At 39.4% G+C, this 14,558-nt stretch overlaps 1 protein-coding gene and 2 long non-coding RNA genes across 3 annotated transcripts; all 3 read left to right on the forward strand.

Moving 5' to 3' along the window:
* Positions 1 to 237: 237 nt before the first annotated feature.
* LOC126625160 (putative glycerol-3-phosphate transporter 4) lies at positions 238 to 4,356 on the forward strand. The gene is made up of 3 exons (XM_050294242.1): positions 238 to 1,693; positions 2,841 to 3,383; positions 3,682 to 4,356. Exons 1-3 carry the CDS (start codon positions 667 to 669, stop codon positions 3,717 to 3,719), a joined length of 1,608 nt encoding a protein of 535 aa, XP_050150199.1. The 5' UTR covers positions 238 to 666; the 3' UTR covers positions 3,720 to 4,356.
* Positions 4,357 to 5,627: 1,271 nt separating this feature from the next.
* On the forward strand, positions 5,628 to 7,539 carry LOC126627437 (uncharacterized). Its single transcript, XR_007625014.1, has 4 exons — positions 5,628 to 5,958; positions 6,075 to 6,160; positions 6,400 to 6,466; positions 7,303 to 7,539. It is a non-coding gene; the product is annotated as an uncharacterized LOC126627437 (long non-coding RNA).
* A 5,157-nt stretch (positions 7,540 to 12,696) lies between these two features.
* Positions 12,697 to 14,064, forward strand: LOC126625361 (uncharacterized). The gene is made up of 4 exons (XR_007624415.1): positions 12,697 to 12,919; positions 13,004 to 13,101; positions 13,366 to 13,463; positions 13,639 to 14,064. It is a non-coding gene; the product is annotated as an uncharacterized LOC126625361 (long non-coding RNA).
* Positions 14,065 to 14,558: the final 494 nt, after the last annotated feature.

The following is a 14,558-nucleotide window of genomic DNA, read 5'->3' on the forward strand; positions in this document are numbered from 1 at the left end:
CTTTTAATTGACTACACTAGAATTTTAAAATCTTATAAAATCATCTCAAATCTGAGTTTGATTACATCGCTAAACTATAAGTAGATAATATCATTTGTTAAAAAAAAAAAAAAAGTTAGGTGTGCCCTAATTGATTTGAGCGGTTTAAGATTTATCCGAACTATTGGAGATAGTTTAGAGTTTATAAATTTGTTTGCAGTTTTGCACACATGCGTGATTCATGTTTCACAAAACCCAACAGAAACCACCACGCGTTTCTCGCAGCCGAGCACATACAAACACTCCATCATCCACTGTGTCACCAATCGTCACGGTCTCAGACTCGGAAAGAAAGCGTGGCGCCCAAGCACAGCAAAACCAGTTCCATTCCATTGCTCACATCCCGCCACTTGTCTTCCCTCTGCCTCCCCGCCCTCTACGCTTTCCCTCTCATCCTCTCAGCGATTCAAGCCTGAATTTTTGGCCTCTTAAGGCCTCAGTTCTTCTTGTCAAATCAACAAGCTCATCCTACTGTCTCTCTCTCTAAAGCTTTTGCTCTGATATTTTGACGCATGAAACCTGCAATTTTGCGTTCCGGGTAGTTTTCGAATTTGAAAATGAATGCGATATGAAGGTCTTGTGAGGAATTTTGGGTAGTTTTGATTTTGTTTTTTTTGTGGGATTAAAATGTCTCAGAACTCTGATACAATGAGAGGAATCCCACCTGGGATTTTGCTGATTAGAAGCATTAGAGGCAAAGATTGGAGTCTTTCTACATATAGATATGTGATTTTGCTTGTTACTTTCATAGCTTATACATGTTACCATGCATCTAGAAAGCCCAGTAGTATAGTTAAAAGTGTTTTGTATCCTGACCCCAATAAAGGCAATGGCTTGGACCCCTTGTTTGGCAAAGTCTTTGTCAAGAGAGAGTTTGGGGGCAATGAGAATTATAGGATAGACAAGGGTTGGGCTCCCTTCAACGGAACCGATGGGACGTCGAAATTGGGGGAGATTGATCTTGCATTTCTTGCATGTTACTCTTTGGGAATGTATGTTGCTGGGCATTTGGGAGATACTTTGGACCTCCGGTTGTTCTTGACGACCGGGATGATTGGGAGTGGCATTTTTGTTGCCCTGTTTGGGATGGGATACTTTTGGAATATCCATGTGTTTGGTTACTATCTTGGGATGCAAATGATTGCCGGGTTGTTCCAGGCAACGGGTTGGCCTTCGGTTGTTGCTGTGATTGGTAATTGGTTTGGAAAGGGTAAGAGGGGTTTGATAATGGGCATATGGAATGCGCATACTTCGGTTGGGAATATAAGTGGGTCACTTCTTGCTGCTAGTGTTCTGGATTATGGGTGGGGTTGGTGCTTTATTGTTCCAGGTGTTTTTATAGCAGTTGGAGGCGTAATCGTTTTCTTCTTCTTGGCTGCTTATCCTGAAGATATTGGATTTTCTTTCCCGCCAAATTCAGCTCCTAATTTGGAGGCAACGGCCGATGACGAAGAAGCTAATATAAAAAAAGGATTTATTGTCGAGGGTGAAACAAAAACTGTTCGCCGAATTGGGTCTGTGAGTAGGACAAGTATTGGACTTATTCAAGCTTGTACAATACCAGGAGTTATACCTTTTGCGTTGTGCCTCTTCTTCTCAAAGCTTGTGGCCTACACATTTCTGTACTGGCTACCATTTTATCTCAGTCAGACAGGTAATATAACATTCATAGTTTTATATATAATCTGAATTGACTGATATGACGTAACAATTATAAGATTTGGGAATGCCATCTGCATTTTCAGATATCTTCTGCCTTTGTATTTTTATTATTTTAATCTGGAACAAGAAGATTATAAACATTGCAGTATCCGTGGGTTGTTATTTATAATTTTATAGTCAAGAACATGTTGGCAGAAGATTGGTGCTTAGGGTCTAGGGCCTCTCTGTTATACTACAAGTGCACAATAAACTTCCTTATGAGTTGATAGAGTTCATATTACTTATGTCTCCATCTTTCTAATCTATGCAGTTGTATGTGTTAATTTTCTTATCTAATTGCCTAAAATGGCATAGAACTCTGGTTTTCAGAAGGACTTGGGTTTGAAGCCTCCAATTGCCATTCCCCATCTTTTTGTTGTTCTGAAGGGTGCAGACAAGGCTGCACTTATATGCCTCTTTCGGTCTGTATTTCTTTGCCTTTCCATGTATAGGATGGAGCTGCAAGTGAGGGAGGGTATTTGTCTGACAAATTTCTCATGTTTCTTGTGGTTTTTGTTTCATTTCAACAAGTTCCAAGAGAGAGAGAGACAGGGAGTGGCCAATCTATTTTCTCTGTAAACACCCTGTAGATGGTAATAGGTTTTTGAGGGCAATTTTTACCAATTCCTTTATATGATTTCCAGATGATTTGCAAAGAATAAGCATGTCGTACTCAAATAAGGAGTCCTAGTAGCCTGCAAAAGTTTATCTTTGTGCGGTTCACCTGGTTTCCAACATTGTTTGAGTACTAGTAACAACAGAGGAAACATGTCTTTTGATGAGGCTGCTAATGTGGATACTGGTCTCATGCGTACCTAGTTATTTATGCTGATCCTATGTTCTTTGTCGATGGTAATGTCTATTAGAACCTAATTCGCACACACTGTTCTTACTTGTTAGTAAGTGTTGATTTTACATTGCCGTTGGAAATTGATCAATCTTTGTTGTCTAATGTTATATCACATTGCAACAATGCTCATGAACTGGCAAGGTGACAGCAGAGTTATATATATATAAAAATTTTTGAGGTATTTATTTTAAATTGTGTTCATGCATCTGTTATTTTGTTCCTCATCTTGTTCCCTCTTATGCTTTTGCAGAAATAGGGGGAGAGTATGTTTCTGTGAAATCTGCTGGAAATCTCTCCACTTTGTTCGATGTGGGAGGCATAGTTGGTGGAATCCTTGCTGGCTACATATCTGATAAACTTAATGCTCGAGCTACCACGGCAGCAGGCTTCATGTCCTTTGCAATTCCGGCAATGCTTTTATATCGGAAATATGGCAGCATTTCACACAATGCCAACATTGCACTTATGATGGTTGCTGGCTTGTTTATTAATGGGCCCTATGCACTTATCACCACTGCAGTTTCTGCAGACCTTGGTACGCACAGCTCCCTTAGAGGGGATTCTCGAGCACTGGCAACAGTTACCGCCATAATTGATGGTACAGGATCAGTTGGTGCAGCTTTTGGCCCTCTTCTTACTGGTTTCCTTTCAACAAAGGGGTGGGATGCAGTATTTGTGATGTTAATGATTTGTGCTCTTATTGCGACGCTTCTTTTATCACGTTTGGTTATAGCTGAAATTTCTGAGAAGATGTGCAAACCAGTACCTGTATCCAGTGAGCAAAGTTTTGGAGGTAATTCTTACTTTTTTTGCATTGTTCCCTTAATATTTGCTTAAAGGGAACTTCCTGCATTTCTTCCTTTCCCCAGCCAATACTGATAATATAGAATGACTGGATGGTCTGTGTAATCAATTCCATCCATTTTGTGAAGAAGGCCAGATCATGATTGATATAAGGAAAATAAACCCTTTGACTCTAGACGTCAAAAATTCGTTCTTGGATGACTAGAATTCTTATGTGCAGTCCTTGCTAAATTGACCAGTACATTTTCATTCCATATTGTACTTACTTGTATTATTTCCTTGTGCAGCTCCTGCATCACAACCACTTCTAAGTGATCAACGATGATACTAAAGTAGAGCCTCAAGAAGCTTCATCATATGCTGGAAATCGTGAAAAACAATCTTAATTACATTGATAAGTTCAAGCTCAGCATGTAAGTGGCATTTTGTGGTCTTCAAAAGCAATTTTCTTTTGGACATTCTGCAAAACGAAGCCAAAGCATCAGTATAGTAAAAAATGAATGCCTTCAGCTTTTTAGCAGTCATTTTGGGGTTCATTGACTGTAATACAAGCAAACTAATAAACGGTATTAAGATTTTCCCTAGTATGGATAATCGCTCTCCCAAGTAGGTCCGTTGTCATTGAGGGACCGGGTGAATTGTGTTTACGGCTATTGGTTAAGATATAATTCTTTCTTTCTCGACTTCTTTTTCGTCTGACAATTTTGATTTACCGTCTCGATCCAACTAGGTGGCACTGATGCTGTTTAGTTTTCTGTCAAGATTCAAAACATTTATGTTTGTAAGTTCACGACTTTGGTTTTATAGCAATCGACATTTGCCCGAATTGTAGTTTCATTTCTTTGGTTCCATATTTGTTGATAATGTAGCTCTGTAGAGCTGCTGGGGAGAAGTTAGTGTATAAAATTTTGTTGTAAGTGTTACATTTGCAGGAGTTGGAAACAAAATGGAGCTATTAATAATGTTTGTATTTTGTAGTTTTTATGTTTCGGTGAAAGGGTATGATTGCATGCTGTAAAGTATGTCACATTGTTTTATATGATTTTTTTGTAGAATGATCGTGATTAACAAATGAATCAATTCAGTTGACAAGCTGGATGTAACCAAAAAATTACAGGATTGAAAGGAGTAAAAGAAAAGGGAATATGATACCCACATTTTTTTCTCACTCGTGTTTAATTTGTCTGTCGTTTTTGTTTGATACGGCCAAAATGAAAAGAGGTGTGTAGGAGGAGAAAAACGATGTGTGTTTATCATTTCTCATAGAAAACTAGCGATATGGAGACTTTTCGAAAAGAAATATCACACTTACAACAAGAGTTCGATTCTATATTGATTGAATAAAAAAGAAAAAAAGACGAAGGTTACTTTTAGAACCTCAACGTTACGAGGAAAATGTTGCTGAATAAATTTGGAAAGTGTAAAACGTGATTTACATGTATAAAAACCCTTCAAGAAAGAGATCCCCATTTTAAATATATTTTTACAATGATTCGAAAAACCTGTTTTTAGTTCTCCATCAATATATCACATTTGTAAAAAGTCAACTCATTTTGAAACCTTTTACCAATTCAATTCTCATGTTGAAATTTTAATGTTTTTTTGAGTACTATGTTTGTTAATTTTTTTAAACACAATTAGATGTCTTAATCAATTCTGATTCTGATTAATATTTTACAAAAATGATATGAAATGAGACTTAAAAAATAGACGACTCGAATTGTTTGTAATACGTCGAGAGGGCTCCATAAGTAGCCTGCATTCATCAACTATACGCACTAACTCTCAATAAATAAAGATTTTCGATTAGTCGCATGAACGTCCAATTAGGCAAAGTGCACCAATGTAGTAGAAGCTTTGTGCAAATCTGAAAACTGACTTCAAAAAAACCACATTGGAATAAATCCTCCTTGTAGGAAATAAAATTTCTGTTTTAAAATTCCATATAAAACCCTTTCATCATAGCAATCATAACATTGAAAACACTTTAATTGGCAATTGTGACAGCCCGTCCCGAAATAAATTTTTCGATGGTGTGAATTGACTGAAGTACCCTTAGACGTTGAGGTGTGTTGTGTGATATGTTTTGGTTGTGGTCCAATTCCTATTTTCCTAGACTTTTGGAACTATTTGGGACTTAGGTTTTAATTTCTTTTGTTTTGGTTGGTTGCAAACTGGACCACACACACACACTTTCTTCATTTTCCATACAATACGTACGGACAAACCTCAAACCAACAATTTCTTCACGAATCGAGGTTTTTGAAGTCAATTTTGTGTTCCTTGTGAGCTTAGGAACACATCTATACCCTTTTTAGAACGTGAAGACCTCATTTTCCCGAGAACCTGAGAACCCAGTTTTGGGTTATTGTTCATGCACTCGTGATTTCGAAGTTTTTAGGGGATTTTAAGCTGCTAGGGAGCCTTAAAACATCTTCACGAAGCTCGGAGAAGAAAAACGAAGTGAATTGGACGTTGGGAAGTTGAGTTTGACAAGTTTCAAGTTTGGCCGGCATATCAAGGTTCCTCTGGCGAAATCCCGTGGATTTGAAGGCTTGAAAGTGGTAAGGTTTTGTTCTTCTAGTCCTAAGCTTCATTTTGGTACAAATTTCATGAGTTTTGGTGGAAAAATGAGCGAGATATTGAAGTTTTAAAATTTCCCAATTTCCGGCGATCGCAGTGGTGACCGGCACCGGACTCTGGCGAATCAAGGAAGAAGGATGAGAATATTCCGTCAAAGTTGACGGAATATTTTGACACCGTCAGGTAACTTTAACGGCATATTCTAATTTTTGACGGAATATTCCCTAACGCCGTTAGGTGTGCCAGGCACGTGAGGGCGCGTGCAGTCATGAAAATTTTTTCTAAAAATTTAGGGGTGTTCTTGAGGTTGAGTAGGTCATGGTGGTATATTCAAATACCCCATTTGAGCAATGTTTGAGAAGTTATTTCCTTGTTTTGTATATATGCTTTAAATAACGTTTATTTAGTTATTTCACATATAGGTGAAACATATCCTGAGGACGAGCATTATCAATCAAGGCTCAGGGGTTACGACCCTTCGACATATCAGTGAGTGGGCTTTTGGTTTTCCGTATATACCTATATACTTGAGTTTTTCCCAGAAAATGAATTTGAATGATTATACGTTTGAAATGCCATGCAAAGTATCTGCCTATTTTATTTATGCATTAGTAGTTGCATATATTTATGATTGGTGTTGCGGACGCACAGGTAAGTGCCAGGTAAGTTCATAAATTAAAGATGTGAGATTACTTCAGTTATGTGAGATATGATGTGATGTATTGAGAGCTCATAAACCTGCACCCCGGTGTTAGTGCTCCCACCCAGAGTTAGGGCACAATCCTTCACTTGAGTTCACCTCCTACACCATATGCTCACCTTGGATCCAAGTTAGGTGCACATGTTTGTTGTATAGACCATTATAGGTGGTTTCAACTTGTAGGTGACCCGCGATCATTCGCACAGTCTTCACGTGATCGTAGCACTAGAGCATATTTATTTTACACTTAGTCTTGTCGTACAGATTACTTTAGGTGGTTCCAACTTGTGTGCAGGATTTGAATTGATATGATTGAGATTGATTATGAGCTATAGACTCAGCCGTATAGATTGAGTTAGAGGGATTTGGATGATGGGATATCTGATATTGATATATTTTGTCTGGATTACTTATGGCATTGCATTGAGATGGTATACTGCTATGGATTTTTATCTTGCGTATGATTTCTGATACAACTTACTATTATTATTATTATTATTATTATTATTATTTTCTGGGAAATTATACAGGTTTTACGGCGAGGGGTTAGAACTTTTGAGAAATGAAATGATTTTGAAAAGCTTTGTTTTTGCATACTCACACTTTCTGTTTTGCGCCCCTCTAGGTTTTAGGTAGAAGAGCTTTGGTGGCTCACGAGGATTTCAACCGTGGTTCTGGCAGAACATCATAAATGTAGGATCACCTTTATGTGTTTTATAATTAGTACTTGTCCTGCTTGACTGCACTTAGGCTATTTATGCTCTGATTGTGTATTTCACACTTAATCTCGCACTAACACTTTATCTTAGCTAGTACTCTAGTTGATTTGGTTTTTGTTTATTTGTAATTCCTTATATCTCTATTACTTCTGCACTGTGCATATGGCTACGTCAACCTCGCGTGACGACCATTATGCCCTGATTTAGGTTGGGGTGTATCAACAATTCTTTTTCTACCCTAATTTTTTCATTTATAAGTAGAAGGTCTTGATTTCGACTTTTCTGAGTGACGAATTTGATACCAATTTATTATAGCTGGCTTATGGTGTGATTTAACACAAATTTCTCACTTGGTGTAAATATATCCTATAAAAAAAATATTCACATCAGGTTCTTAAATGCAACAAAATCACAAAAGTAATCCTTCACTCACTGCAATACTTAATTAATAATGTAGAGATGGGTGCATCACCATAATCATATATTAGTGCTTAATTTCTTTGGCCAGTAATATGTGTTTTCCACTTTCTTCATGAATATGGTCTCTAGTAGGGATGGGCAATGATTATGACGGGCGGATAACCATTTACCCATAACTATTTATGTTCATACCTGCATAACCGTTTACCTGTTGGGTAATTGCATAAATAGTTATACCCATACTCATAACCGTTTATAAATGGTTAACCATACCCATAACCGTGTACCCATTTAACCATAACCGTTTACCCATTTAATCATAACCATTTACCCATTTTTTCACCCGTCTACATGTTTTTTTTTAACAGCTTGAAAACTACAAAAGAAAAATTTGTCATCATTTTCGTTTTCTAACAATTAAACACTGTTACAGGTACATTTTAGCATGCATTTCCCTATTTTAATCATTTAAGTCCTCATACAATTCCAATAATTAAAATAATAGTTTACAAACGATATTTTTCTGCTACACCCAAGCAAATCTTTAATTATAGCATTAATACATGATCACCATACTGAGGACCATGAGCGATTCGTTTGGAGGTTGTTTGGAATTGGTCACGATTTGCAGTGTGACCATATGAGAGGGCAGAATGAAAGAACAAAAGCGAAGAAGAGGACTGGGGAGTCGAGGATGTGAGAGAGGAGGAAATTAGATCATTTAGTTTGTTGTTTAGTTCTTATTAGGAACTAAAGTCATTTAGTCTGCGGTTCGGTTTCAAAACCGCAAAAAATAAACCATTTAGTGGGGTCTAATTTAGTCCATCCATTTCAATTTTTGATTTCAAGTGCCCATCGGTAACTAAAAGCGTTTACTCTTGCCATCGAGGTTTAAAATTTTCCCTCCTCCAAAATGTCCTTTGTCTTAAAGAGTGAGGGAAGTATTTGATTGGTTGTTGCAAAAGTGTGGGTAAATGAATATCCGTTATGTTGATGCACAAAATCAGCGAAGACTTTGGTACAACAGAAAGTGTCAGGTTTTGTGACCTTCGCTTGGTTGCTTCGGTCACTAGTGAGGATAAGTACGTAAATGAATAGAGACAGAGAAGCAAACACAGGATGTACGTGGTTCACCCAGATTGGCTACGTCCACGGAGTAGAGGAGTTCTTATTAGTAGTGAAGGGCTTACACAAGTACAAAGGATCAAGCTCTCAATTTAGTGAGTTCTTGTGAATGATTTAACACAAAATGGCATTAGGCCATATTGTGGGGGAATGACCCCTATTTATAGAAAAACTTGTAGCTTTGTCACATTGACATGTGTCATGTTATGATTGGTTCTTGATGTTGACACGTGCTGCGCTCTGATTGGCTTCTAATCTTGACACGTGTCGAGTAGTGATTGGCCTCCTGGTCGGAGGGGAACTCTTCTGGGTCCTTGACAGTATAGCGTTGGCCGATGCTCGGTAGTTTCGGGATTGGTCAAGTATGGTACAAACAGTGCTCCCCTAAGTTCCCGAGTGAGGGAAACTTCTTGGTTGGGGACTTGCAAGATCCAATGCCTTGAGTAATCACGAAACTTCTAAGTACCGAAGTGTGGTCTGATCTTCATCTGCCCTTCTCTGGAAGTACCTTTCCTCCATCCGGGAATGGTGTACTTAGCTGATGTTGACGCACAAGGTAATGTATCAATTTCACTTGAAGCCTAGTTGTAGTTTCGGGCTTAGTCAAGTGTGATACAAACCCTATAGTAGGAGTCCCCCAAGTCGCCGAGCTAGGAGATCTGCCGAAAGAGGTGACAGACAAGGTAAGCAGTCAAACTTCCAAGTAAGCAACCCAGGATCAGAGGTTTGACGTCGGCTTCCGGTTGATTGTTCTCATTCTCCTTGTCTCTCATTCAACTGCCAAGATAAGGAGAAGCAAATGGATAAGAGATGATATGAGATACTTTTGCTTTTGAAGAAGTAACTTTCCACAGGCTTATTCTTGAACTGTGCTGGAGGGTTTTCTGGTGCCCTTCAGAGTATAAGGCCGACTCAAAAATTTGAGGGTCAAAACAAGTCCATCAAATCTAGAGTACGTTCGACCTTGATGATATGGGATACTTTTGCTGTTGACGGAATAATGAATGTGGTATGGAAAGGTGTCGTGCTGTAGTGATCTGTTTCAGCTCACCGTTGAACCTTCTGCTTCAATCTTTTGCATGGCAGAAGTGGTGTGCAACCTTTGCATTTAAATGGTCCTTCAGAACATTCCTTCATAGTGACTCATCCACGCTTGGCAGCTTCAGTGTAAAGAGCCAATATCTGATCAACTGTCATGAGGTATTTGCCGGTGGAATTCGTGACCTTGACAGCAGTTGAGGATGAGTACTCGAGAGCAATGCTAAGTAAGCAACCAGGCAAAGGCTCCAGGCAGTCAGTTCCAAATTGGAGGTTTGATTTCAGGTTCCGACTGACTGCTCTCTTTCTCCTTGTCCTGCAGGTGTGGACAAGGACAAAGACAAAGACAGGGAGAAAGCATGATATGGGATACTCTTGCTTTCGACCCTGATGATATGAGATACTCTTGTTCTTGGTGTGGCTTATTTGCTGAGGTATTATCGGGGGGAAATAAAGCTGAGTATTTCGAGAGGTTATGTTGAGGGTGCCTTTTCGAATGTGAGAAAGGGTTGAGCATTTTTGCAGGTTTGCCTGTCCGTTGAGGAGGGAGGTCAATGTATATAGGGATTTCCCAATAACAAGTAGTAATGCTATTCCTTTACCCTTCTTGGTCACAGCAATGTAGTGGGAGCTGCCAGCTTCACGTGTTTTAATTTTGTCAGAGCACTTTGAAAAAGTGGTATGTGGTATCTGGAAAGCTGATATTACGTGTGGAGATTACAGACAAGCTTTATCTAAGGAAATCTGGCTCTCGAAGTTCTGAGAGTTGTGCCTCTTCGGTTTTCGAACAAGCAATCCCGTCGAGGATCTGACTCTCGAGATTCGGAAAGCGGTGCTACTCCGGTTTTTGAGAAAGTAATTATGTTGGGAGTCTTTTCTCGAATGTGAGTAAAGGTTGGTCGTTCTTGCCAACCTGTCTTGCCACAAAACACGGAGGTCGACACACATATGGACTTTCCAGTTGTCAAGCAGTGGTGCTGTTCCTTTACCCTTATGGGTAATAGTAGGGTAGCTGGCACTTCGAAATTCTCGTGCCTAAACTTTGTCAGAGATCTTTGACAAAGTTATATGTGGTACCCGAGGAGTTGATGGTGCATATGGAGAGCGGTGATTGATCAGTAAGATTCACGTGCTTTCTACTTCACCAGAAATCTTCGACAGATTGCCCGTAATTTCCGCAAAGCTGATTGTGCATGTGACAGGTGCTGACGAGGCTGCAAAAGCAGGTGCTTCTTCGATTTCTGAAATCGGCCCTCGTGGTCTCTGAGCAGCCCAGCTTTTGAGAAAGCAAACGCCTCTTCGATTTCTGAAGCTCCGTCGAGTGCAGATTTTTATAGAGGCTGGCATTAAGTTCCACAGCACACTTGAATCTCTACCAGTAGAAGCTCATTTCTTGCACTTCTAAGATCTTGATTTGTCTGACCTCTTCCTTCTTCAACACATTTGAAAATGTCTGGACCCTCCGACCGTCGTTTTGACTTGAACCTTGGAGAAGAGACAGCCACGCCTTCTCCAGACAACATATGGCGCCCATCCTTCATATCCCCTACTGGTCCTCTTACCGTTGGGGATTCTGTGATGAAGAATGATATGACCGCTGCAGTGGTGGCCAGGAACCTTCTCACTCCCAAAGATAACAGACTACTTTCCAAACGGTCTAATGAGTTGGCTGTTAAGGACTCTCTGGCTCTTAGTGTTCAGTGTGCAGGTTCTGTGTCTAATATGGCCCAACACCTATTTGCTAGAACCCGCCAAGTTGAATCATTGGCTGCTGAAGTGATGAGTCTCAAACAGGAGATTAGAGGGCTCAAGCATGAGAATAAGCAGTTGCACCGGCTCGCCCATGACTATGCTACAAACATGAAGAGGAAGCTTGACCAGATGAAGGAATCTGATGGTAAGGTTTTACTTGATCATCAGCGGTTTGTGGGTTTGTTCCAAAGGCATTTATTGCCTTCGTCCTCTGGGGCTGTACCTGGTAATGAAGCTTCAAATGATGAACCTCCAATGCCTCCTCCTTCTGGGGTTTTGTCAAGTACTGAGGCTCCGGATAACCACCCTCCGGTGCTTTCTCTTTCTGGGGCTCTACCGACTGCTGAGACTTCCCCTAAGCAACCTTTGTGAAGGCTCCCTTTTGTTTGTTTATTTTGACTCATGTATATGTACATATTTGTGGCTTATCGAAAATATTAATAAATAAGCTTTGCTTCATTTCAACATATTGTGTTAAATACACCAAAGCCTTCTTCATAAAGTTCTTTGAATTTTTTGCTTTTGTTGAAACCTGTATTGTTGAAGCTTTGTGAGTGGAGCATGTAGTTTGAGGTAGTGTTCCCTTAATTTCCCGAGTGAGGAAAACTTCTCGGTTGGAGACTTGAAAAATCCAAGTCACTGAGTGGTTGTGAGACTGCCGAGTATCAAGGTGCAGTAGCATATGGTGGGAGTCCCCCAAGTCTTCAGGCGAAGAGAGTTGCCGAATGAGGTGTCTAGCTAGTAGTCAATGTCATGAGTAGGAAAACTTCACTTGTTTCTTTTCGAAGTGGTAACCCAGGGCTCTTTCTTCATATATTGTTTTTTGTTATGAAGATGTGTTAGGCCCAAAGAAGTGGAGGCCTAGGAACTTTTTTTATTTATTTTTATTTATTTTTTATTTATTTTTTATTTTTACTCCCTCCCTTTTTCTTGTGTCATTTACATGGGTGTATTCGAATGGAGCTGAATGAGGGGTAGGGTATGACTCATTATCATGTGCCATGATTTTGTCTTCCTTTAGCTTCTCTTTTGCTTTGCTTTAGTCTTCCTTTAGCTTTTCTTCAATATAACACCATTTTCTGTGGCTCAGATCGCAAAACCATCTTCATGAAAGTTGTTCCTTAGCTCGTGAACTACAACATATCCGAATTGGAGATCCATCGGAGCAGTACAACTCCAGAAATTCAGGTATGATGAGTGATTGTTCGTCATTTGTATATCAACGCGTCAGACTTGTTGTGAGCTTCAAAAACTCCATTTTCTCTTGCTCAGATCAACATACTTTCTTCATCGAAGTTGTTCCTTAACTTGTGAACTACAACATATCCAAATTTGAGGTCCCTCGGAGCAGTATAACTCCAGAAATCCAGGTATGATGAGTGACTGTTTATCATTTGTCTATCAACCCGTCAGATTTGTTGTGAGCTTTGAAACTCTATTTTCTCTTGCTCAAATAAGCATGCTTTCTTCATTGAAGTTGTTCCTCAGCTTGTGAACTACAACATATCCAAATTTGAGATCCCTCGGAGCTGTATAACTCAAGAAATTCAGGTATGATGAATGACTGGTTATTATTTTTCTGTCAACCCGTCAAATTTGTTGTGAGCTTTGAAACTCTATTTTCTCTTGCTCAGATCAGCATGCTTTCTTCATTGAAGTTGTTCCTCAGCTTGTGAACTTCAACATATCCAAATTTGAGATCCCTCGGAGAAGTATAACTCCAGAAATCCAGGTATGATGAATGACTGGTTATTATTTTTCTGTCAACCCGTCAGATTTGTTGTGAGCTTTGAAACTCTATTTTCTATTGTTCAGATCAGCATGCTTTCTTCATTGAAGTTGTTCCTCATCGTCTCTTTCATAACATATCAAAAATTCAGAATGAACTAATGGTTAAATATTTCCAGATCTTCGAAACATCACAGCAGCTTCGAAATCTGCAAGAATCCGACTGTCATGCTTGGAGCTTCAACACTTTAATTTCCGTGGCTCAAACAGAAATGGTTCCTTCTTGAAAGTTGTTCATCTGCTCAAGAACTAGAGGGTGTCCAAAATTCAGCTCCATTGGAGAGAAGCAGCAGCTGCAAAAATTTGATAGAGAAAAGGAGGCGAAGCTTTGTTGGATTTCTAGGCTGGGGAAGATTCCAGTTTTTGTAGCAACTTCAGTACTGGTGAATTGCTTGTATTTTTGTCCATAACTAAATTTTGGACTTTGAATTATTATTTGATCTATCATAATATGTTTGGGAACATATATAAGTGAATAAATAAGAAGGAAGATTTTGGGCCCTTGTGGGTGTAAAACAAAAAATGTTTAGGTTGTGTGAACAAAATTTGTTTATTTGGAGCAAGGTTTTGTGTTGAAGCTTTGTAGGTGAAGCTTTGGTGTTGAAGCTTTCTAGGTGAAGCTTTGATGGTGAAGCTTTGTAGATGAAGCTTTCTAGATGAAGCTTTCTAGGTGAAGCTTTTTTAGGTGAAGCTTTTTTAGGTGAAGCTTTGTAGGTGAAGCTTTTTTAAGTGAAGCTTTGGGCCCTTGTGAAGCTTTGGAGGTGAAGCTTTTCGGGTGAAGCTTTTTTGGGTGAAGCTTTGTGGGTGAAGCTTTTGAGGTGAAGCTTTGTGGGTGAAGCTTTGGAGGTGAAGCTTTTCGGGTGAAGCTTTTTTGGGTGAAGCTTTGTGGGTGAAGCTTTTTAGGTGAAGCTTTGTGGGTGAAGCTTTGGAGGTGAAGCTTTGGGCCCTTGTGAAGCTTTGGAGGTGAAGCTTTTCGGGTGAAGCTTTTTTGGGTGAAGCTTTGTGGGTGAAGCTTTTGAGGTGAAGCTTTGTGGGTGAA

This window comes from Malus sylvestris, chromosome 6, assembly GCF_916048215.2.
Source record: "Malus sylvestris chromosome 6, drMalSylv7.2, whole genome shotgun sequence".
In the NCBI taxonomy this organism is placed as follows: domain Eukaryota; kingdom Viridiplantae; phylum Streptophyta; class Magnoliopsida; order Rosales; family Rosaceae; genus Malus; species Malus sylvestris.

Coding starts and splice junctions, on each gene's coding strand:
- LOC126625160 (XM_050294242.1), top strand. CDS start 667: ATGTCTCAGAACTCTGATACAATGAGAGGAATCCCACCTGGGATTTTG. Junction 1,694..2,840: donor ATTTTATCTCAGTCAGACAG/GTAATATAACAT, acceptor ATGCTTTTGCAG/AAATAGGGGGAGAGTATGTT. Junction 3,384..3,681: donor CAGTGAGCAAAGTTTTGGAG/GTAATTCTTACT, acceptor TTCCTTGTGCAG/CTCCTGCATCACAACCACTT.